Here is a 26329-nt window from a genome sequence, read left to right as displayed (position 1 = left end):
GGTAGGTCTGGAGAAACTACTGTATGTGGCACCAAAGGACCCTGATCCTGCTCTGCCCCATAGTTAAAACTGTGTGTGTCTACACAGCAAGAGGTGAAAAGATCTGAAGAACAGGACAGCCAGAGTGTTCCTAGGATTATGCGGAAAGTCAGTGTATAGAACAATGGCAAGTGAAGTCAGTGAAGAAAGGATAGACTATTCAATAAAGGCTTGGGGCACAAGTGCTTCTCCTGGAAAGCAGTGCAGGTAGACCGCTAACCTCACACCATACATGTGATCTCATCATATCTCTTTAGATGTCAGCAGTTACCTACACTTCAAAGCAAACTGAAATTTCTTCCATCACTTTTATTACTCCTGTAAAAACCATTCCTCCTGTCCTGTCAAACTCTAACCCAATTTTCTTTTCCACAGCTGCAGCAAACATTTCTAATGGAAAAACGCAGACTAGATCAGGGTCAACTCTCAAGGGGGCTTTCAACACCATCTTAATTATTCCGTTTCGTGCCTGTATTTCTTCCTCACTCTACCTCCTACCTCTGTCTTCACACGCCCTCCTTCCCCATTCCCTTTTAGAGGAGCACAAAATCCATGACATGGAGCTCCTTCGTCTTCCCCAGCAACAAATATGACTGCTTGCCCAAGGACCTGTTGCTTCAGTGACACAGCTTCTCTGTCCTCATCTTCAATCGTCCATGTTCCTGGATCATCTCCCGTCCGCACGTGAACATGTCTTCCTATTCTCTACAGTTAAAGAGTAAAAGCGAAATTCCTTTGAGCCCAAATCCTCAACTATTCCTCCCCCAGTTTTGCTGTTCCCTCTCACTGCACAGCCAAAGAGTGGCCACAGGTACGTCCTTCCCTTTTTGTACTCCACTTCACTCAGCCCGTTCCATTCCCGACTTTGCTCCCACTGCTCCATCAACTTTCCTTTAGTCAATGAGCCACCAATCAGCAATCTGTCAAACCTAACAGTCACTTCTCCTTAATCTTTATCTTCTGGAACCATGCAGCAGCATCTGATGTCAGCTACTTTCTTTCAAGCTCTTGGCCCTCCTAGGTTTCTGGTCACTCCCTGTCAGTCTATTTCTGAAGGTGGCATTCTCTAGTGCTTGGCCCTGTATCTTCTGCCCCCCTCTATACTGCTGAGTTCCAGAATCCTACCTCCAATTTGGATTCTGAATCCTTCTACTCATAGCTCGAGGGCACCTCAAATTAAACAGATACCAAACCAAACTCCTGAATTTCTCCCTGTCTTGGCTCTTTTCTGCTGCCTTTATTTCCATCACCCATCCAACTCAGTTACAATTTGCTCCTCTCAGTGAGTCCTACTGTTTCCTCCCCAAAATGTGCTTACTTCTCTGTATTTCCATTGTTACCACCTCTGTTGCATTAGCCAGGGTTGTCCAGAGAAAGAGAACCAGTATGTGTAAATATATACAGAAAGTTTTGGCTTTTTGTTTTTGTGTTTCCAGGAATTGGCTCATGTTATTATAGAGGCTGGCCTGTCCAGAATCTACAGGGTGAGCCTACAAGTCAGAGACCAGGGAAAAGCTCATGCTATAGTTCAGGTCTGAAGGTTGTCTAATTGGTTACTGCAGAATTCCCTCTAATTCAAAAAGGCCAGTATTTTGCTCTATCCAGACCTTTAATTGATTAGATGAGGCCCACCAATATTATACAGGGCAATCTGTTACTTAGAGTCTGCGGATTAAAATGTTAATCTCCAAAAACGCCCTCAAAGAACAGTATTACTCTAAATGTTTGACCAGGTATCTAGGCCCCAGAGCCAAGATGACATGCAAAATTAACTATCAAGGCAGTCTAAGCCACTCATCTCTCATCTAGCCTATTAGTCTATCTGGTTTCTCTGCTTCCATACTATGCTCCACATCAAAGCCCAAACATGCTCTTTCTTCATACATCTCTCCCTAACCCCCAGCCCCAAAAGCTTCCTACTGCATCTAGATTAAAATCAAGGCCCCTTACCAAGACACGAAGGATCCATTACTTCTGGACTCTCATCTCTTCCCAGGCTCCCTCTCTGTACTCACCAATCCTCAAATCTGCCTCAGGGTCTTGGAATATCCTGCCAGTTATAGTCCACCCCCCACCCCCAAACCCTCCCCCACCCCCCACAAAGCTAACTTCAGTGTATCCCTTCATAATTTAGCCTAACTCGTGTTTGTGTCCCTGGACCACACAGTATTCTCCATCACTGCTTCCTTGGCAGCTCTGGATGAATAGTATATATTTGTTTGGTAACTTATTCACTGCTTGCCAGTATGAGCTCCATTAGCAAAGGAATCAAATTTTACTCATCAGTCCGGAGCCCAGTGCCTGGCACTAAGGAGATGCTCAACTGATATTCTTTTAAAAATAAAAATCAAATGGAAGAAAAATCTAAATATAAAAAGTCAAAAAAGCATTTGCAAAAAGTGTAAGATATGTAAACCTTGGAATAGGGTATTTTTTTTAAAGATTTTATTTATTTGAGACAGAGAGTGCACAAGCAGGGGGAACACCAGGCAGAGGGAGATGGAGAAGCAGGATCCCCGCTGAGTAAGGAAGCTGATGTGGTACTAGATCTTAGGACCCTGATGGGATCATGACCTGGGATGGAGGCAGACACTTAAGTGACTAAGCCACCCAGGCGCCCCGGATAGAGTATTTCTTAAGCAAAACAGGAAACATAAATCATAAGTGAAACAATTCCACATATGATTACATCAAGGTTAAACAAAAACCCTTGAATAGGGTGAACAGAGTCAAAAGACAAAATTTTTAAGACCTCTTTGTTAGATATATCACATACATAAAAAATCCAAACAATACAATTTAAAAATAGGCAAGGAATCAAAGTGTTAAAGATTAAACAAATGCCAGGAAATGAAGAGAAATTCCAGCCTTCATTCATCAGACAGGCAAAAAATTACCTGACATTTTAGAAATAAAAATGAAAAATACTTTCAAAGATTGAGAACAGTGATTTTTAAAAATGGTTCTACTGGTCCCTTTTCAGATGGGTTGTAGCCTACACACTCTTCGCAGTGCTCCAGCCACTGATGAGAGGAAGGGATGGGCGGGGGTTGGGGGGGAGGGCGTGTGGGGAACACAGAGGAGAAGACTGTTTCCCTACAGCCACAGCTGCAAGGAATCCCCACAGACTTTGAAGTAGGGGATCCTGCATTTTCCAAAGCAAAGCTCACCAACCCAGGGACAGCGACATAATCATGGTCCCATCACCACAAGTACAACACCAAGGGCTTAAGTTTTTTTTCCTATGGCTCAAATTCCTCCATAAATACAGACCGAGAAGAACGTCCTTCAAAAATCAATGCCATCTTATGTGTGGAGTTGGTTTGATTTGTTGTTGGTTCTGGAGGACAAGGGGAGATGGAGAGGAGAAGGGAGTTGAGGGAAATTGGAAGGGGAGGTGAACCATGAGAGACTACGGACTCTGAAAAACAACCTGAGTCTTGAAGGGGTGGGGGGGGTGGGAGGTTGGAGGAACCAGATGGTGGGTAATAGGGAGGGCATGTATTGCATGGAGCACTGGGTGTGGTGCAAAAACAATGAATACTGTTAACGCTGAAAAGAAATTTAAAAAAAAAGAAAAAAAAATCAATGCCAAACACATTAGTTTCAGGGTTTACAATTTGCACCTCCCCCCAAAAAATGCTTTAGGAAAGAAAGGTCTGGTTATTTTAAGGAGGGAAAGGACTGCTAAGGAATATCTTGCCTCTCTCTGGCTTTTAAATTCACTTGGCATTAATTCTATTTACAGAACCTCTAAAATCCTGGAAATTGTATTTAAAAACCACAACTAATATCTGAAGCATTGTGATATCCTCTTATCTGTCAAGGTGGATAAATGCCTAGTTCTATCAGACTTTCCAGCCACTCCCACCCGAGTAATCCTAGATTGACATTTTGGAGTCCGAAGGTCTATTCTGTCAGCTGGGAATATACCGGGTGGAAACGGTGCTCTCCCGAGGGGGGAGTCCGTTCCCGTTCCACTGGACAGCTTACATGAGCTAAGTGCAGCCGCCATCACTCGTCAGCCTCTGAGAACAGTGTTCCACACTGGCTGCTGGACAGACGGAGCTCTGTGACAGGTGATTCCCATACTTCCCGGCTTCACTGAGGTATGACTGACATAACCATAACGTCGTGTAAGATGTACAACACATTGATCTGACACACATATATTGCAAGAAGGATTATTATTACCAGAGCTTTAGCTCAGCCCTCCATCATGCCGGGTCATTACCATTACTTTGGGGGAGGGGGTGGGAATATAGAAGATTGATTCCTTTGGCAATTTTCAAGTGGATGATACAGTATTTTTTCCATCATACAGTATTATTAACTATAATCACCATGCTGTACAGTGGATCCCCAGCACTTATAACCAGACGTTTGTACCTCTGACTCACATCTCCCCGTTTCTGTCACCCTCCAGCTGGCACTACGTTTCTAATCTCTGTTTCTAGGAGTTCAGCCTTTTTAGATTCTACCTATAAGTTAGACCTATGCTATCTGCCTTTTGGACTTATTTCATGTAGCATAAATATCCTCAAGGCCTATCCATGTGATCCTAAATGGCAGGAGGTCCTTTCTCATGGCTGAGTAATATTCTAGTGTGTGTGTGTGTGTGTGTACACTGCTTTTTCTTTATTGGCTCTTCCACTGACCGATATGGTTCTTTCCGTATCTTGGCTATTGTGAATAGTGTTTCAGTGAACATGGGAGTGCAGGTGTCTCTTCGACCTCCTGTTTTTATTTCTTTTGCATATATGCCCACAAGTGTTGTTCCCACCACCTTGTTCCCCCAACCTCCCACCTCCCGCCCCTTCAAGACCCTCAGGTGGTTTTTCAGAGTCCATAGTCTCTCATGGTTCACCTCCCCTTCTAATTTCCCTCAACTCCCTTCTCTCCATCTCCCCTTGTCCTCCAGAACGAACAACAAATCAAACTGCTGGATTGTATGGCAGTTCTAGTCTTAGTCTTGAGAAACCTCCGTATCATTTTCCATAGTGGCTGTACCATTTACATTTCTTCCAACAGTGCGTAAGAGTTCCCTTTTCTCCACATCCATGCGAACACTTATCTTTCTGAGGATAGGCATCTTGACAGGTAGAAGATGGTAGCTCCCTGTGGTTTTGATTTGCATGTCCCCAATGACTGGTGATGCTAAGCACCTTTTCATTCGGAGATCTTTAGAAGTGTCTATGCAGTTCCTCTGCCCATTTTTAAATGTGCTTGTTTTCTCCTACTGAGTTGTGTGACTTCTTTACATATTTTGGATATTAACACCTTATCAGAAATAATTTGCAGATATTTTCTCCCACTTTGTAGGCTGTCTTTTCATTGTGTTGATGGTTTCCTCTGTTGTACAGACACTTTTTGGTTGGATGTAATCACACTTGTTTATTTCCCTTTTGCTGCCTTTGCTTTTGCTGTCAAATTCAGGAAATCCTCACCAAGACTGATGTCAGGAAGCTTACACCCATGTTTTCTTCTAGGAATTTTATGGTTCTAGGACTTCCGTTTAAGTCTTTAATCCTTTGGGTGTGGTTTAAGATAGTGGCCCAGTCTCGTTGTCCTGCATATGGCGGTCCAATTTTACCAACACCATTTATCCACCAGAACATCTTTTTCTATTGTATTCTTGGCTCCTTTGTCATAAATGGACAACATATGCATGGGTTTATTCTTGGACTCTCTATTCTGTTCCACTGGTCTCGGAATCTGTTTTTATTCCAATGCCATCCTGTTTTGATTACTACAGCTTTGGAATATAGCTTGACATCAGGAAGCATGATGCCTCCAGTTTTGTTCTTCCTCCTCAAGATTGCCTTGGTTAGTGGAGTCTTTTGTGGTTTCATAAAAATTTTAGGTTTATTCTATTTCTGTGAAAATGCCATTGGAATTTTATTTTATTTTATTTTTTTTAAAGCTTTTATTTATTTATTTGACAGAGAGAGAGACAGGTAAGCAGGGAGGCAGACAGAGAGAGGAGGAAGCAGGCTCTCCGAGGAGCAGAGAGCCAGATGTGGGGCTCGATCCCAGGACCCTGGGATCATGACCTGAGCCGAAGGCAGAGGCTTTAACCCACTGAGCCACCCAGGCGCCCCGCCATTGGAATTTTAATAGGTATTGCACTGAATCTGTAGATGGTTCTGAGTCTGACTCATATTTAAACAACCAAAAGATCTCTGTGGAACCACTCTAAAAACTAAGAAATGGTTTAATATAAATGAAAACAGTGAAGATGGGGGAGTTCCCTCTGATGAGTGGTCTCTGTTAATTTAACACAGAAGGCGGTGGTGTTTAGAGGGAAGGTATCTCCACCACACGTTTCTTTAGTGCCAATTTTCGTAAGTGAAAAGGTCTCCGCTGCTTCAAAAGCATTTAGCTAAATCGCTGAAAGGTCTTTCACGCAGTAATTCTGTTTTATGGTCATTAAAATGCCCAACTAGCTTCAGAGCTGCCTTCGTGAACAGATGTTGTTGAAAACAGCTTCAGCCTCAGACCAGCTGTGAGTGAGGTGAGGACGGAGGAGCCAAAAAAGCATCATCGAAAAAAGAGAAATGGCACCTCGGGAGGGCACCACAGGCGGACTGGTAAAGCAGAGCTCTTTCCTGGTCTGAGCAGTGCTGGGGTCTTCGAAGCCTACTAGAAAACTAGGCAACGGTGAAATGGTAAGAAGCAAACACAAAGGGTGAAGATTGAACCACAGGGACTTAGCGAAGGGTAGATTTTATTTTTAGCAGGGGGTCCCCTTTTACTGGGATGGTCACAAGGGTATTTTCATAAGGACATGTTACAGGGACTACCAGAAAGGAATGGCGTTCATTTTATAGACTATCTCTGGCTTGCACACATCCTTGAGCCTGCATGGGTACCTAAAAATTTTTTATTGAAAACCGGATAAACTCGTATTAAGGAAAAACATTAAATGAATACCCATCCAGTTTCTAGTTTCAGATTTCACGATCTGTAGGGCAGTAGGAAGTGGATTTCCCCGCATTTCTTACAGTGGTCACCACACACAAGGGGCAGGACCATGTGAATTTTCTGCCACTGGCAGCTGAATTCTGACGACAGGACCAACATGCAGTCCTTAGTTTCACATATGTAAAGGCCAAAATCTTAAACATGCTCATCCCTTACCGTTCTCCATTGACTCCATTTTCAATGAGGAGAAAAGAGGTGCCAGGGGAGAAAAGGAAGCTGAAAAGGCATAGGGGCCAGGCTGTGAAAGACTTCACAAGCCATTCCCTGAAAATGGGGCCTTATCTGTGTACGATGGAGCTTTCAGCTGGGTGAAGTGAGGCACTGGTAGACACTACAGTATGAAAGGGACAACGCTTCCTATCACCTGAAAAGCATTTTCACACATCAGTGGCATCTAAGAGGTATAAAGAGTCCATGGCCTGGAGTAAAGGAAAAACTGTTAGGGCCTCATCCATCCATCCATTCAAGAATCACGGTCAATGTCAGCACCAGGAACTGGCTACAGAGACGGGGAGGAAGGCGGCATGGGGCAGTGTAGACCTACATTGTGCAGGATCTAGAGGTGGGCAGGGTCAGGATGGGAGGAAGGGGATGGACAGTAGGGGTAGATGCCCAGGTAGCAGTGGAAGGAAAAGTTAGTCATGATACTCAGGTTCTCATTTAGACTACAAGGTAGTTGGTGATGGACTAGAACCAAAGACAGGAAGTTCAGAAGTGAATGGGACAGAGGGAAGCAGGTCAAGAAGCAGAGGCTTAGGACAGAAACAGAGGTGTTCTAGTAAGGAGGGGCAGAGAGCCACTGGGAAATGCTACCACACAGGCGGAATACTCAGTCAGTACCCCACATTTCATGCAATAAAAGTATCTTATGCTCAGCTGTGGACTTTAAGTGCTTTTTACCACAAAAGAGTCCACAAATTTCAGAAACAATGACTGCTTTAATAAAAAAGAACAAGGTGGTAAAAGACTTAATTTCTCAAACTGAATTAAGAATCCAACAACAACAAAAAATCTAACACTTAAGAACCTTGGGTTCAAGCTAGCTGAGCTAACTTAGAAAGGTCCTGTAGTGCTAGACCTCAGTTTTCCCTTTAGGAACACTGACCAGGTAGTGCTAGAGTTTTCCTACAATCATTACAAAATAGCATCATAACCAGGGGTAAATTATATACTCCTTTGACAAAAAAGGAAGCTGACTGGCCTTTTAAAATTATATATTAACTGGGGGTGCCTGGGTGGCTCAGTGGGTTAAGGCCTCTGCCTTCGGCTCAGGTCATGATCCCAGGGTCCTGGGATCGAGTCCCGCATCGGGCTCTCTGCTCCGCAGGGAGCCTGCTTCCTCCTCTCTCTCTGCCTGCCTCTCTGCCTAGTTGTGATTTCTCTCTGTCAAATAAATAAAAAAAATAAAAATAAAAAAATTATATATTAACTGGAAGTTTTAAGTTTAAAAAAATACTTTAAGTTAAAATTTAAACTTAAAATTTTTTAAATTCTGAAAATTCCCATTCGTTATTAAAAGTGTATTTTTAAGACTCAGACTCAATAAGATGTTAGAAGAAGATCTGTCATCAACATATACGGGATTAATGAATGGATTTTTTAAAAACCTAACCACCATACAATTCAATTGCATGTATCATCAAAGGAACTATTTTGTATATTTAAATTGTTTCAAGTCCCTCTTAATATGTATGACTACAGATTTGCTTGCAACTCCTTCTTTTTCCATTCTCAGGATGTAGAGAAATGTTTTCTTCCCCCAAATCTCTGCTGCTCCCCCCCAAACAAGCCCCTATACCTTGCTCCCTCCACTGCTTTTTTTTTTTAATTCTATGAAATTAGCAACCACTGCCACCACAGTCAAGGCTTTGGCAAGATGAATTTGTCCATGTCAGATTAGATAATGGGTAAAATTCAAGACAGAGGGATGTTCAACTAACTAGGGTAACAGGGAAAAAAATGCATTCCTTCCAGCCCATACTTCTATCTGGAAGCATTTTTTAAATATTTATTTTATTTTATTTTTAAGATTTATTGGAGAGAAAGCATGAGCACAAGCGGCAGGGGGGCAGGTAAAGGGAGAAGCTGACTCCCCCACTGAGCAGGGAGCCCAGTGAGGGGCCTGATCCCAGAACCCCAGGATCATGACCTGAGCTGAAGGCAGATGCTTAACGGACTGAGCCACCCAGGCACCCCTCTGGAAGCCTTTCCACTGCTCTCCATTCCAGGGACAGAAGGTCTTACTGTGCTCCTGACCGGAGCAAGAGAGAGGCTTAGGACAGACACCGTAATGTAGGGCAGTTCTTAATCCAGGCCAAAGACAGTCAATGTGCAAAGCATCTCCCTCCACCCCAACCAAGCCCAATTTTGAGGAACGGTTTCTGTGACACAGCACATAATCACTGAAGGCAAGGGAGCGGTCAGAAGAGTCTAGTATCACTTCACTGCCACGCTGCCTGCCAGCCACAGCACACGGTGATACAGCTTTTAAAAAGCTGTATTTAATTTGCTGAAACCCTTACTCGATTAGGATTTCCCCTTAGGTCTCCATTCTGTGACACAATGAAAAAATAAGTAATAGAAGGAGGGAAAGAAGAGAAAGATGTGATAGGATACCCAATGTTCTTATAAGCAGTAACCATAATAATCACGGTGAACATTTACTCAGCATTTACAGAACGCCAGGTGTCATTCTCAACGCTAAGAACTTTACATGCATTAACTCACTTACTCCAACCTAGGAGTTCAGTATTATTTTCCGTCACTTGCAAGACGAGAAAACGGAGGGACAGCATAGTTGTCACTTGGCCAAAGAAGAACTGGGATATCAACCACAGGACTCTAACTCCAGAGCCTGGGCTCTGAACCAGGTGACACACTGACTCGACTAGGGTCATCCCTTGCTCCAAAAGAACATTCAGCAAAGTCTGGAGACAGCTCTGGCTGTCAGAGCTGGGAGTAGGGGTGCTTTTGGCATCAAGTGGTGAGAGGTCAAGGATGGCGCTGAACATTCTCCAACGTATGGCACTGCCTCACAACAAAGACTAATCCGACAGAACAGTCAATAGTGCTGAGGTCAAGAAACCCTAATCAAAAGCAATATTCATAAACTTCTTAATCTTTTCCCTTTTACCACTGTTCAATTTGATTCCATGCAAAGAATGAAGGACCAGAAAAACAGAAAGTGGTTGCCTTTCTCCACCCTGATAACGAAGTAGCAGAGAGAAACAAAGAATTCCATTTACAGTTGCTCCAGAAAGAATACCTAGGAACCAGCTTAACCAAAGAAGTAAAGGACCTGTACTCCAAACTACCGATGATGATGATGGCACAAATGAAAAGTAAGTCCACACTCACAGACTGTAAGAATATTGTTAAAACGTCCAAACTACCCAAAGCAATCTGAACTGATCTAAGTTGATATTCATGTTAGTGTCAACCAGGCACTACGGAAAGACTTAAAAGGGGTTTTCTAATCTAAACGATTCATGTGAAACAAAGGCTTAACTCTAGACTGAAAATATACAGAACTACTCCTCTGTTTGAAAAGGAAGAATGAAACAAATGCTGGCAGTCAGAAGGTTGCAGGATTCAGGACAGATACATTTTCACCCAAGAATGGCTTACCAAAATGTTCTAATTGTAAGTATGTTTTCTGGTAAGGAAATACACTGATCTTCAGAGATAGTGGGGTTGACAATTCAAAAAATTTCATTAAATCTTTGTTGCTGGGATCTAAAGAAAATGATTAATTTAAAATGGGAAGTTTACAGAGAAAACCTGTATTCAAACCATGAAGCTACAGGTTGTTTTTTTTTTTTTAATCAGTGCATTTTAAAGTTTTTTTTGGAATATATAATCAAATTGCTAATAATTTGCTCTGGATGCTAGGTGTCATCCTATCCTAAGCCCATTTATATCTTCTTAAAACAGACAATTAATACTTTCCGAGAAACCAATCACTAGTATGAGCTCACATTCATCAAACGCTACCACGTACCAGCTATATGTGATCCATTCCAAGTGTTTCCCTTCCTGAGCAGCTACTTGGAGGCAGACTGCACTACCATTTGCAAATATTTGCTGCCTCTCTCTGTAAAAGGTTTATGCATCCCAACTTTGAAACTTAGTCAGCCATAAGACCTGCTTTAGCCAGTAAAGTCCAAATATGTCCTCTCCAAGTAGAAGTTTTAAAAACTGTATTTCCTTACGTTCCCCGCCCCCCACAATCTTTGAAATAGAAGTCAAGATACACCCTCTATCTGGATCCTTGAATTCCCATGATGAACCCTGCCCCCATGCTAACCCACAATGGCCACGAAACAGGAACAGTAAGTACGCTGGGCTGCCAGAAACCCATGGAGATTCAGGAGTTGTCTTTACTGCAGGATAATTTAGCCCATACGGATGTAAATCTATTTTATAAAAAACTGGAAAGTGAGCTACATAAAAGTATTTTGCACAAGTGAGTCTACAGGCAATAAATGGGGGAAACTAGGAATTCAGGAAGTCAAAACTCCAAAGACCACCCTTTCATCCCATTCTCCTTCTCATGATTTATAAAGCTTATTAATGGGGCACCTGGTTGGCTTGGCTGGAGGAGCAAGCAACTGTTGATCTCAGGGTCATAAGTTCGAGCCTCATGTTGGGTGTAGAGAGTACATAAATGAGTAGATAAACTTTAAAAAAAAACAAACAAAAATAAAAACAAACAAACAAACCAGTCTCTCTCATAGTTAGTCTCCTTCTCTGATTTCTTCCCATTTAGTTTTTCCTCCCTTTCCCTGTGGTCCTCCCACACTATTACTTATGTTCCACATGAGCAAAATCATATAATTGTCTTTCTCTGCTTGACTTACTTCACTTAACATAATCCCCTCCAGTTCCATCCATGTTGTTGTAATTGGTAGGTATTCATCCATTCTGATGGCTGAGTAGTATTTCATTGTATAAATGAACCACATCTTTATCCATTCATATGTTGAAGGATTAAGAAGGCAAGGGGGTGGGAGGATGGGGTAGCAGGGTGATGGGTATTAAGGAGGGCACATGTTGGGATGAGCACTGGGTGTTATAACCAACTAATGAATCGCTGAACACTACAATAAAAACTTATGATGTACTATATGCTGGCTAACTGAACATAATAATAATAAATAAAAAGTTGTACTATATGTTGGCTAATTGAACTCAGAAAATTTAAAAAAGGAATGAAAAAAAAAAAAACCCTTTCTTCCTAAAACTCTCAAATAGGTGATTCCTGAAATTGGAAGGAAAAAATGGATGAGAAATTAACACAAGTTTTGTAGAGCAAGTTATCACATTACTTATAATGGAAAAAATTTGAAAACTGAGTTAATTTACTAAATGTGCCTGAAATATAAATGGACCTGTGCAAGCACCTGCGGGTTTGCAGAACACTGACCCATTAGAACCACCAGCTGTCCCACCCTATGCCTGAGGCAGGCCGCAGCACCTGGCCACTCATTCAGCAACCAGGGCTGGGCACGCTGAAGACAGAACAGACCCCTGCCTTCAAGGCACTTGCTTTCTGGCATGTCAAGACAATAGGCTGACAACTCTAGCACAGTGTAGACCTCTTGTGGCGATAAACACACACACACACACACACACACACACACATTTTTTTTTTGAACTTTAGGAGTCCACAAAAGGAATTTTCACTGAGGCTAGGAGTGAGGACTATCAGAGTTCCCAGGGGAACGGTCATCGGGGCTATGTTTTAGAGGATGGCGGGAGTATAGTGTTCAAGGCTAGAGCACATTCATGGCCACCCTGAGGAATTTAACTTGAGTGTCAGGCTGCAGCACAGAGAAGACAGAGCCTGTCCCACAGGGCTCACCTGACAGCAAAATAAGGATGAAGAGCGAAGCCAGAATGAGCTTACTCATCGGAGAGCTCCTGAGGCCGGACTCCACAAAGCTCCCGTTAACTCAACTCTGGTAAGAAAAACCCCAAAGTTCCCTGAAGCCATGTATTCATGCCTCACCCCCAACATGGGTGTGATCAAGCAAGGGCTTTCAAGTAGGTTTCTCCGTGTATCAGGCAGCAGCCTGGGACTTCAAAGGGCTGAAGCACTTTTTCACAAAAGAGAAGGTCAACCGCACACTTCAATGCGAAAGGCAAAGGTGTAACAAAAGAGGCCACCAGCAAACTGAAGACGGTCCATGATACCTCTGGGACACGCCCTCCAAGGTCAGGACTTCTTTTCAGCCGCACAGAATTTATTCTGATGTTGCTTTTACTACTTCCTGTTGTAAGTACCACTTCAAACAAACCCGCTCCTAAATGCAAGCCTCCATCGCGGTGCCCTTTGCAGAGAAGCCTCCCTCTGGAGAGCTGGATTCCAGACTGGACAGCTTGCGCTAACAGTGCTGATAAACCTTATGTTGCCAAAGCAACTTCCACTCTTACTAACAAATACCATATTCATTTACTGCATCATTACAGCATTCCTAGTTCAGAAATAAATGGACTTTCCAAGCCACACTCCTGGGAGGTAAGAGACTCAGGAGCAGAATGTCCAGCATGGTTCCTGTCCTTCAGAGTACTCTCTGCCTGGTATCTGCAGCTACAGACTGGTATTCCAGGGCCCTAAGCACCACATCTGGCTGGGTGACCTTGGACTACTTACTGGCTTTCTCTAAACTTCAAGTCCCTTGCGTGTGAAAGGGAGTCAGAGGACAGAAGTTTCCTTCCAACTTTCACGTTCCATGTTTTTAAAAAGGAACGTTACAGGCAGAAGATGCTCTTCCTCCATGGAAAGACAGGATGGGTGTAAGTGCCCAAACCAGGCATAATTCAAATAAGTCTGTGTAATGGCATAATTGTAGGAATAAATACAAGTATTCTCCCACACAGACATGTTAAAAGCAACTCATTAATGAAAGTGCCCTTTAAGGACAACACTAATTAAATATGATTTTTCCAACTGATATGTGAATCAAGTCGATAGTAAAATTATTATACCTCAGTAAAGCAGAAAACTACATTGATAATTAAGTTAGTGGTGCCAGAGTCAAGCTTTCCAACAAGCTGCTCCAACACTCAGGACCCAAGAGAACTAAAGAAAAAAAACACAAACCTCCCTTCCTGCCTGCCAGTTCCACGATGGCTTCCCCAGCCTTTCATCTCCCCCAGTACAAGGTCAAGGGCTGCTCAATAACACGAGGTATTTTGTATTCAATTTCCCACAATAGTACACAGAAGTTTTCTCATGCTACTGTAACAAATTATCACAAAACGCAGCAGCTCCAAACACAGATTCGTTATCTCGAAGACCTGCTGCTCCACAGGCTTTCTCTGTCCAGGCCGCGGGAGACGGAAATCAAGGGGACAGTGGGGCAGTGTTCTATGAGGGTCTAGGTAAGGCAGTTTCCAAGGACATTCAGGTTGTTAGCAGAACTGAGTTCCATGTGACCATAGGGCGGAGGTCCTGGTTTCCTTGCTGCTGCCGCCCAGAGCTGTCCTCAGCTTCTAGAGGTGGCCCCTGTTCCTTGGCTCACAGCCCCTGCCTCCAACGTCAGAGCAAGGACTGGCAGGTGGAGCGCTGCTCGTGCTTCAGACTTCCCTGCCTCTTCCTCCTGCACATTTCTGTGAGTCTTCCACCTTCCTCTTTCATTTTTAAGGACTCTTGTGATTACTGTAAACTATAGGGGTGGGCCCAGTAAGCCCCCGATGTTCAGTTCCACAACTTCAACTCCATCTGCAAAGTACCCCCTACCATGTGAGATAACGTGTTGACAGGTCCCAGACAATAAGGCATGAGCATCTTCGGGGGGGAGGGGGGGGCGGGGAGCCTTATGCTGCCAACCACATCATAAGTACGTAAAAGACATAAATACCTTTTGGGAGGAAACAGTAATTCTTCTGCCCACTCCACAGAGCAGAGATTTAGAGTAAATATCAATGAACAGGAAAGACAGCAGCAAGGACCTTGAGATTATTTTGTCCACACACAAGAAACTCCATTCATTATTTGTGCTTGAACCGACAAAAACATATGTTAGAAGGATCAGAGAAAACAAAAATGTTAGTGCCAAACTACGTTAATGGCAAATGTGATATTCTAAATCTACTTCAACTTTCTGGGATTATTTGCTGAGAACCATACCTCAAAATTTAGTTTTAAAAATACTATAAAATATCTCAAAACCTACCTTAAAGCCTCTCACACAAATCGAAATGGAGAAATGGTGATGAACAATTATTGTTTGAGATCTTCAACCAGTACAAGTCAAACTGTCTAGCCTAAACACAGCAGGAGAGATGTCAACATTTAGAGGATTTGAAAGAAAGTGTACTTAAATAAGAAAAGCTACTGTTTACTTTGTGTCAAAGCTAAACCAAAAAAGGGAAAAGAACAGCTCACAAATTACTAAACTTACCCTATTTGCAATGGCAAAGCCATCAAAAACCTTAGAAAACCATACAAGTACTGGTTAGCCAAAATATATAGAAATATAGTAGTTAGTAACTAATTCTTGATGTTAAAACTCCTAACATGTAAAACATAAAATGAGAAAATCATCTAGACAGATTTATAAAAATTAGTCAGGAGTGCTAATATTTAACAATCAGAATTATAGTAAGTATTTAAGTCAAAAATTTGAAAACATTCCATGGTCTGAATAGTATGAACTATAGATAGTATAAAACTGTTCCCAAGCCATCCAAGTCAGAGCACCAATCATTCACCAAATCATGCTAATATATTTCCAAGTCATCTGTTAATTGTTAGATATTACTGGTGTGATCCTTTACTTGATGTAAAGGGTCACAACTAAGCAATGTCTGAGCTAGGATTTCATATGACAAACAAAACTCTTCCAATAACTTCCCCCACTTAATTGAAAGCCAAGGAGTAAATGGAGTCTTACAGAGACTTTCCTGTAACATAATGTTGCTCCTGGTAAATCTACTACCTTCTGTTGAACAAGTATCCATTCAGTTCCATATTTTTCTAGCCCCAATATTACAATTTTTATGTTCAGTATTTCTATCATCACCCAAGCCAAGAAAGCTACTTATTGGACTGTCCTAGTCAATTATCTAGCTTACTTTTACAAAACTTCGTTCACTTTCCATCCACGTGCTTTGAAACCAGCAGTCGTGATCAAATTCCAAAGATGAATTTATTTAAAGGAAGTTAGTTATACTCTTCAGATTTGTTATCGAATAAGAATTCTCATGTTAGCTGGATATTAATAGTTTTCTCTTGGAATATTCTGCTGTATTTCAAATTTGTTTCTGCAGTATTCGCCACTTCTCTATCACAGTTTTCTGTATTTGGTTTTATATATGCTACCACCCATTTGTCAAGTAAATCTATCCATTTTAATAATCGAAATTTCTTTCTTCTAAAATCAAAGAAATAAGAATGGTTAGAATTGCATGTAATAAAGCCAAATCTCTTAAGTGTTTAATCATCTAAATGCCATCTCACAGTTTCTATTAAAGTGCATATTCAGGTCTTTGATTTCCAAACTCAGTTTGCATCAATAATGCCACAAGCTGCCCATCTCACTGGAACCACTTTTCTTGAGTGACAGTAAAGTTTAATATATTTTGAGACTTTGTTCCTTCCAGCTCCATGCAATCAAAAGCCATCAACTATCTTCAAAGTCTTGAATATTGTATTTTAAGTAAATTGTTAAACCGCTTCTATGTGAAATGGTTGCAGCTTTGTCAGTAAGGACTGAAATTTTACTGCCCTGATTTACAAGCTTTCCAAGAAGGGGTTCTCTCATCTAATATGTTTTGCAACAATCCAGACTGTAACTCTAAACTGCCACACTACATTCAGATAAGAGTTATTTTTTGAAGTCTAAATAAATACTAAATTATTTTAAACTATGTAGTATGTTGTTGGTATTTGAAGTAACCTTTTTTTCTTTTTTCCTTGGCTTTAACAAAACTCTTTGATAAAAATGTTTTTGGAAGTCATTTCTTTTTTTTTTTTTAACTTGGGTTTATAGGTTTTCCAGCTTTGAGATATATTTGACATATAACATTAAGTTTAAGGCACACAGTATGTTACCTTGGTCCACTTCTATATTATGAAATGACTACCATAGGATCTCCAGTGGGTGCTTCCATAGTATCACAAAATTACCATTTCTTTTTTGTGGTGAGAACATTTCAGATCTACTCCTCACCTTCAAGTATATAAAACAGTTTTATTAACGATGATCAGCCTGCTGTACATGAGATCGCCAAACATTATTCAAATTATAACTGGAGGTTTCTAAGTGTTTGTATACATTGACCAGCATCTCCCCATATCCTCAACCCTTTGGGCCCCGGTAGATACCATCATTCCAGTCTGTTTCTAGGGTTTCAAGTTTTTAGATTCCAGATATAAAAGGAAGTAGTATTTATCTTTATCTCTGACTTACTTCACTTAACATAATGCCCTCCAGGTCCATCTAGGTCTTTGTAAATGGCAGGAGGTCTCTTCTAATGGCCAAACAGTATTACACTGTATAGACATACACAGTTGGCCCTTCAACAGAGGTCTGAACTATGTGGGTTCACTTAACACAGATTGCTTTGATATGGTAGTACTCTAAATGTAGTTTCTCTTCTTTAGGATTTTCTTACCTTTTCTTTTCTCCAGTTTACTTTTAACACAGACCTGTACCCCTGGGGCAAATAATACATTATATGTTAATTCAAAAAATACAGTATAAAATACATGTAACATACAGCCTAGTTGTTAAATGACTGTTTATGTTATCAGTAAGGCTTCCAGTGAAGGTAGGCTATTGGTAAAGTTACAGGGAGTCAAACTTTTATGAAAATTTCCAACTGTTTGGCTGGTGGGGGGGGTGGTGGTTGGTACTCTTAACAACCACGCTGTTCAAGGGTCAACTATGTCCCACATTTTTATAAACCATTCATTCAAATTGCTAACAAACATTTAGGGTGGTCCCATACTTTGGCTACTGTAAAGAATGCTGCAAAGAACATGGAGTGCAGGGCCCCTGGGTGGCTCAGTGGGTTAAGCCGCTGCCTTCAGCTCAGGTCATGATCTCGGGGTCCTGGGATCGAGTCCCGCATCCGGCTCTCTGCTCGGCGGGGATCCTGCTTTCTCCTCTCTCTCTGCCTGCCTCTCTGTCTACTTGTGATCTCTCTCTGTCAAATAAATAAATAAAATCTTAAAAAAAAAAAAAAGAACATGGAGTGCAGGTATCTCTTGGAGATGTGGTTTTCATTTCCTTTGGATACATAGTCAAAGAGAGACTGCTAGATCAGAAAGCAGTTCTAGGTTTAGTTTGAGGACCCTCCATATGGTCTCCCACAGTGGCTGCACCAATTTACATTCCCACCAACAGTGCATGAGAGTTCCCTTTTCTCCATATCTTTGCCGATATCTCCCGTCTTTTTGATGACATCCATTCTAACAGGCATGAGGTGATGTTTCACTGTGGTTTTAATTTGCACTTCCTTGATCATTAGTGTCCCTGAGCACCTTTTTACATACCTGTTGGCCATCTGGAGGTCTTCTTTGGAAAATGGTCCATTCAGAATCTCCGCCTATTTTTAAATCAGACGGTTTTGGTATTGAGTTGTAGGAGTTCCTCATAGATTTTGGATATTAACTCCTTATCAAATATAGGATATGAAAATCCTGTTTTTCCTATTCTTGAGGTTGCCTTTTCATCTTGTTCACCATTTCCTTTGCTGTAAAGAAGCTTTTTAGTTTGGTGTAGTCTCACTTGTTTATTTTTGCTTTCGTTGCCTTTGCTTTTGGTGTCAAGAAATCAATCATTGCCAGACCTATGTTAAGGAGTTTATTCCATACTATATTTTATTCTAGGAGTTTTATAGTTTGAGATCTTATGTTCAAGTCTTTAATCCACTTTATGCTGTTTTTTTGTATAAGATAGGGGACCAGTATCAATCTTCTGCATGTGGCTGTCCAGTTTTTCCAATGCCATTTATTGAAGAGACTGTCTTTCCCACTTTGATTACCCTTGGCTCCTTTGTAATTAAATAGACCATATATGCGTGGGTTATTTCGGGGCTCTCTATTCTGTTCCACTGACCTAGGGGTATGTTTATATGGCAATACCATCCTGTTTTGATTACTATGAAGTTTGTGATACAGTTAGACATCAGAGAGCATAATGCCTCCAGCTTTGTTCTTCCGCTTCAACACTGGCTTGGCTATTTGGGTTTTTGGGTGGTTCCACACATGCTTTCAGGCTGTTTATTCTACCTCTCCAAAAAATACCATTGGAATTTTCATAGGTATCACGTTGAATCTATAGATTGCTTTGGGTAGTATGGACATCCATGTTTGTTTATGCTCATGAGCTGGAAGCATGGTCTTTCCATCTATTTGTGTCTTCAGTTCCTTCCATCGACATCGTATAGTTTTCAGTGGACCTATCTTTCACCTCCCTGGTTCAACTTATTCCTATTTTATTCTTTCTGATGCAATTGTAAATGAGATTGTTTTAATTTCTGAGTTTGTTGCTGATTACTGTATACTGATTTTCTATCTTGCAACTTTACTGAATTCGTCTAACAGTTTTTTGGTGTTGTCTTCTGGGTTTTCGCTACATAATATTATGTCATCTGCAAATAGACCATTTTACTTATTCCTTCCCAATTTGGAAGACTAGCTCCTTTTCTTGCCTAACCACTCTGCCTAGGACTTCTAGTACTATATTGAACAAAAGTGGCCAGACTGGCCATTCTGGTCTTATTCCCGATCTTAGAGAAAAAGCTTTTGGTTTTTCACCGTTGACTATGAGATTAGCTGCCGGCTTGTCACATATGGCTTTTATTATGTTGAGGTACATTTCTTCTGTATCCAATTTGTTCAATATTTTTTAATCATAACTAGATGTTGAATTTGGGTGTTTTTCCTTATCTCTTGGGATGATCGTAAGACTCTTACTCTCATATTGTTAATGTAGTATATTACACTGATTTGCAGATGTTGAATCATTCTCGCATCTCAGGAATAAATCCCACTTGACCATGGTGTATGATCCTTTTAGTGTACTGCTGAATTTGGTTTGTTGGTATTTTAACAATTTTTACATCTACATCCAATCAATCAGGGATATTGGCATGCGATTTTCTTCTCTTCTAGTGTCCTTATCTGGTTTTGGTATCAGGGTAATGCTGGCCTTGTAAAAAGTTTCAAACTTTTTTTGGAAGAACTTGAGAAGAACTCCTGTTAATTCTTATTTAAATGTTTGGGAGGTTTCACCAGTGAAGTCTTCCGGTCCTGTACGTCTAATTAGCAATCAAACCCCTAAATAACCTCCTTACTAGTAATTGGTCTGTTGAGATTTTCTATTTCCTCATGACTCAGTAGGTTGTATGTTTCTAGGAATTTATCCATCTCTACTGCATTGATCAATTTGTTGGCATAGGATGGTTCACTGTAATCTCGTATGATCTTTCTTATTTCTGTGGTGGCAACTGTAATGTCTAATTTTGAGTCCTGTTTTCTTGGTGAGTCTAAAGATTCATCTTTATATTTTCAAAAAACCAGCTCTTAGTTCCGTTGCTCTTCTCTATTATCTTTTTTCTCTCTATTGGCTCCTGCTCTGACCTTTGTTATTTCCTCCCTTCTCCTACCTCTGGGCTTAGTTTGTTGCTGCTCCCATTTCTAGTTCCTTGAGGCATAAAGTTAGGTTGTTTGGGTTTATATTTTATCAAAGTCATTAAGATAGATTCCATTCTATAAATAAAACAAAGTAAAACAACAACAACAACAAAAAGACAACTATTTAAAAGCTGCATTGAACAGTCTGAGGATAATGATAAACAGGGGATTCCGCAAGTACAGAAGGTTGCAGCTTCAGAATGACCGTGCAGCAGAGACAGGCCTCCCACTGCACCAAGACCCAGGCTGGACAGACAGACAATGCTTCAAAAGCAGACCCTGCTACGGTCTACAAAACTAGCTTGAACTAATAAGTTTATGTTGTAGTTTATATAAGCATGTCTGAGTTACTACCATATCATTCACTGCTACAGAAGAGTGTCAGTATCAACCAGGGGAGCTGTCGCAGCACCAACAGCTCAAGAACAGTCGTGGCTGCAATGGTCACTTGAAATGGTTCTGACTTCTTGCTCAATGGTCACTCCGAGACCACGGATATTTTCCATTCTGAAATATGCCAACTGGAACAAAGGGACAGTCCATCACTTTTGAAAAATAAAAATGCCTAAAAAAGGATATTTCAATAAAGCACAGCCTACCAGGGAACACGATGATCAAGAGTTTTCCTCCACGACGTGGCTAAATTTAAACCATGGTGCTACCAAAATAGTCACCATTGCCACCACTGGCCTATTTATTGGTCAGGAGCAAAACAGCTGCCCCACAGCCTTAAAAGGAAATGACCAAACAAAAAAGGACTTAAATTCTCAGTCTGATGAGGCCACATCCTCTACTTAATACCCTCCGATGTTTCCTTTTAGAAAAAGCCTGAATCTCTGTTCCAGATTGCTCTGCTCTCCTGGCTAACTCCTCCTGAGCCCTCACCTCACAGCTCCCGTGCCCTCAGAGGTCCTGCCCTGTCCACACCATCCAAGCCCTAACCCTGTTCTCACAGCTCCGTCATCTTTTCCTGCCCTGCACAATGTGCAGCTAAGCATGTGTTCACACGAGAACCCACTGTTTGCCTCCTCACTAGACAATTCGCCCCATGCAGACAAGGTCTGCACACTGCAGCAGAACCAATCCTAGTGCACGCTGGGCCACAGAAACGTGCTGCGTAAATATATGAATAGATTAATGGTGAATAAACTGCTAAACGCCCTATGTCCATGTAACAGAACTGCCAGAAGTAGAACTAGGTTTTACTTTAGGTTTTCTTTAAACAATTACATAAGAGATGAAATAGCTGAGTATTACTATTTCAAGAGTAAATATACACATGAGGAGAGATTATACGAACCGAGATTACCCAACAGTAGCATGTCCTTGCTGTCCTCACGGGACTTTGTGTGGACAGGGGCATGCACAAAGACTAAGAGGCCCCATTTTCCAGCAGCCACTACTATTCACAAGGGGGTACACCTTGGTGTGCCCCCAGGTGGTGGGGCAGACAGAAGAAACATAGGATGTCAGCACTTGGTAACCACACCTGCCATTCTAGGTCTCCTGTCTGCAAGTCCAGATCAAAGAGGACCCTTTCATTACCCATACTGCAGAATGAGAAATTTGAGAGCAGACAAACCACAGCTGATTCAGGCCCAACAGCTCTTGCCAAGTACACCACATACCCTGGCATTCTGACAGGAAATGGGGTGAGCAAGAAAGAAGTAAAAACAGGCCAGCAGGCCCTGGGATGGGTCCAGAGGCAGAGACTCACAAAGAAGGGTGCCCACAGGTACTAGAGAAAGGGAGTCCAGGATGAAGTCAACACGTAACTGCAAAACCCAAGTGGGCTAACAACCGAGTCAAGAACAGGTTGAAGGGCTGGAGGTCTTTAGTCAAGAAAGCTGTGTGTACACAACTAGAATCTACTGGAGACTATGGTCACTTTCAAGTGACAGTGGACTCTAAGGTACACTGTATAAGTGGGGAAAGTGAAGGGAGAGTCAAACTAGACGAGTTAAAGAATTACCACCCAAGGATGCCGATGTATGGTTTAACACAGGTTAGGGGAAACAGAGGGGCTGAGGTGCACAGTCACTGAAATATGCAAGAGATGGACTGCAGGTGGGTGAGGCCAAGAGACGCAGGGGAAGAGGCAGATTATGCCAATAATGTAGGGATAAAGAACAGACTGAAACACAATGAAATCATTTCTAGTTCCATAAACTGGAAAGATGGCGGGGAGATGGAGAAGAGGAAAAAAGACCATTGGTGGGGGAAAAAAAAATCGGCATTCAGTTCAGGTGAGGCAGGAGGAGGAACATTTGAAGGAAAGGTTAAATGTCTAAGAGACTTTGTGTAGGGGTCAACAGAGCAGGTGGCAGACGGAGGGGCAGGGCACAGCTGTTCAGGGGTGGGAACAGAAGGAGTGAGGACCAAGGGGCTGGGCTCAGGTGGGATGGAATCCTATGCGTGAGGCCCTCCACACACATGGCACCAGGGGGAGTAAGATGCAGAAGGGCAAGGCAGTAAGGGCAAGCTGCTCCACTCACAGTAAGTGTGTCTGGTCTACTCCCCTCCCTCAGTCCTAGCTGACTGACCCCCGCCAGGCTTAGCAACATCCCCTTCCTCACAAATGAAAATCTCAAAGGGGGAGACAGAAAGGTAGTTGGAGCCAAGACACTTCCCAACACCTTTTAAGAATGTCCACATTAACCCCTGTTGATAGTCTGGTTCTCTCTGAGCTGTTCCTGCCCTCTAGCCTTTAATAATTTCTCCACCCCCCCCCCTTTTTTTTCCTTCCCCCAAGCCAGAATCATGTGTCGCTTATAACCAAAGTATCTTGCCAGATTCAGCATGGCTCCTGTCCACAGGCAACTCATTCATTTTGTAGAGGAGGAAACCGAGGCCCCGAGAATATAGGTTTTTCCCAGGTTACAAGACCAAAGACCAATTTCCCTACTCCTAGTCATGGAGACCATAAACACAGATTGAGACCAAAAGGTTTAGAGTTATTTAAACATTAGGTAAAAACTAGGTATAAAAGGTTAAAGTTTTATAAAAAGCTAAAATTGGAGCCAATGGAGGTGGGTTAAAAAAGAAGGGAAAAGCCACTGATCTTCTGAGAGTGGCTACCAGAATATCTATTTCAAATTCCAGCTGTATTTCATGTTTTATCACAATGCAAAGCCTGAGGAGTCCAAGATTTCTATAAAAATGTTCTTAAATATCTGAAGCCACTGTATCAATATCAAATCTAAGCTTAAGGAAAATAAAGGTAGAGAGCTAGAGGAAGGGAAGACGCATGCCAATCCACGGACAAGTATGAGGACCGGGTCTACAATATCAGAATATTTTTGGCACTGATCACATGCTTAAACACTTTTGTCTTCGTAGCCTCCAAATATTTTTTGACTATAAAATATTTCTCCTACTTCCTTAACCTCCCAAGACTGTTACTTCACTTCCCCTTTTCTCAGAATCTTTGTAAAGCTCATTTCCTTTGTTTTCCCTATCCAGCGTCCTTCCCTTCCTAGAACTTACTTTATTTCCCTTTCTCTAGCCAAAACCTTGGCTGCTAAATATTAATCTTTCCTGTTTCCTTGGTGTTTGATATTTTTGGATCTAACCATTCCCTCATTAATACAAGACAATCTTAACTGGTACATTCTAGGAAATTTTTTCCATGGCACAGCTTCAGAAACAGCAACAGCCGTTTTTTAAAAAATAAAAACATCAACCAAGGTGATCAGTTTCTAGGACAGAGCATAAATACCACACATGCTTCCCTGAAGCTATTCATTTCCCTTTGAACTATGGATTTTCAGTAAAAATGGCAATCAAGTCTTATTTATTCCAGATGGTTCAAACCCATTATGATAAACATGTATAGCCAATGCACCACATGAAATATTTCAGGGGGATATAATTTTTATAGAAAAGGAAACTATGTTACAAGTTAAATAATTTACTTAATTAGAAAATTTTCCTATCTAAGTAGGTGGAACTTATCAACCAGAATGGAAACTCGGGCTTCTACCTATTTCCATATTAGAAAATAAAGTAGTCTTAAAAATTAACATTTTATATGTTTCAAACCAATGAGAGGAGATATAGTACATTTCTTACACAACTTAGCTGTTGCTTCCAGTCTTTCTAGTAATCACCCAAATTCAATTCCATGTACATGCAGATTATGTGACAACTACTACTCAATAAATAGAAGGAAAATAACAAATCTTAATGAGGTTTTACTAAGACTTAATGCAAAAACTCTTTAGGATACAGAACCTCATTTACTCTTCAACCACAACTATTCTAAATTGACATATGTTGGTCCCACTATAGCCCAAGCAGTGAGCGGTCCATCATGGCAAGGGGTGGGGTGGGGGGGCATTTGCCGACTACCACTCAGGGGCCATGTGGCCATGTTTGGAGACCTGTTTGGTTGCCCCAACAGCAGTGGCAATTGGGGGTGGGGATCTAGTGGGTCAAAGCCAGGAATGTGGCTCACATACAAAGCATAGGACAGCCCTTCCCAACAAAAAACTATCTGGCCTCAATGACTGAGAAACTGTCCCACCAAAAGAGAAAAGAAAAGCAACTGGGACAAAACAAAAAACAAAAAACAAAAAAAACCAGCCAAGACAAGAAGTGACCATGAGTCACCACCCACCAAGGCCTTCCCAGTGCCGCAGGAGCCACCTACCTTGGACGCCTGCGGCGTGGATATCACGTGGACTGTGCTGGGTTTGACTCCATTCGCCTTTGGCCGCTTATAGAGAGCAAATCTGCTTTTCCTCCGGCCTCGGTCTCCATTAGGTAAAGCACCATTGTACCTATAAACAAAAACCAAAGTTCATTTATTTGTAGGTTTTTTTTTTAAGTTTTAAGACAAAAAGATGGAATAAGATAAAAGACAGGGATGGTCCCCCAAAAAAAAAAGAAAGAAAAAGAAAAAAATCGCCCACTAAACACCCCACAGAAGGAACGGGCTGCAAAGGAGACTTCAGCTGTAATGAAATTCAAATCACTTCTAGAAACTTAATTTAAGAGTGATGTACAAAGTAATTATAGGTTTCCTATCCTATAAAGTGAGACTCTTCACATCTTTTTGGAAAGAGACAGTATAAATAAGCAAATGAGAATTCTGCAGAGGCTGTATTAGAGACGGCTCAATTTAGCAAGTGTTGTTCTAATGGACCCCAGAGAAACACTCAAGAAATATTTTTAAATGAACTAGTTAGAAAATAGCATACTAATTAAACCTCATCTCTCACTCCCAAATCATGTTAATGTCTTTAGGATCTTTATGTGTAAGAAAACTAAATTTAGTTACTTGCAGTCTTAAAAGTTCTAAATTCTCCACATTCACTCTCATTTCTATTTGAACTTTTAAACTGTCAGGTGAACAAAAACACCTTGTGAAAATTAAACATAAAATAGGACTTCACAAGAAGGCTGCCCATAAAGAGGTCCAGAAGTGGGGGGAGGGGGGAGGAGTCTAAGTCCAAACTGTCCAACAACTTAAAAAGTCATCTGAGAAACAACATCCTTATGCAGAGTCCCTACATTAATACCTTAAGCTAATATCCGTGTTTAAAAGAAATGCAGGGAGCGCCTGGGTGGCTCAGTGCATTAAGCCTCTGCCTTCAGCTCAGGTCATGATCTCAGGGTCCTGGGAACGAGCCCCGCCATGGGCTCTCTGCTCAG

At 41.6% G+C, this 26329-nt stretch overlaps 1 protein-coding gene across 1 annotated transcript in view; it reads right to left on the bottom strand.

Annotated features, from left to right (window-relative positions):
• Positions 1 to 26329, bottom strand: part of PELI2 (pellino E3 ubiquitin protein ligase family member 2) — a 180727-nt gene that overhangs the window by 101590 nt on the left and 52808 nt on the right. The window contains exon 2 of the mRNA XM_046009516.1: positions 25326 to 25455. Coding sequence (XP_045865472.1) covers positions 25326 to 25455 — 130 coding nt within the window. The remainder of the gene's footprint in view (positions 1 to 25325; positions 25456 to 26329) is intronic.

This window comes from Meles meles, chromosome 6 (genome assembly GCF_922984935.1).
Source record: "Meles meles chromosome 6, mMelMel3.1 paternal haplotype, whole genome shotgun sequence".
Classification (NCBI taxonomy): Eukaryota; Metazoa; Chordata; class Mammalia; order Carnivora; family Mustelidae; genus Meles; species Meles meles.
The sequence above is the reverse complement of the archived record's forward strand: the minus strand, read 5'-3'. Positions and strand labels throughout refer to the sequence as shown.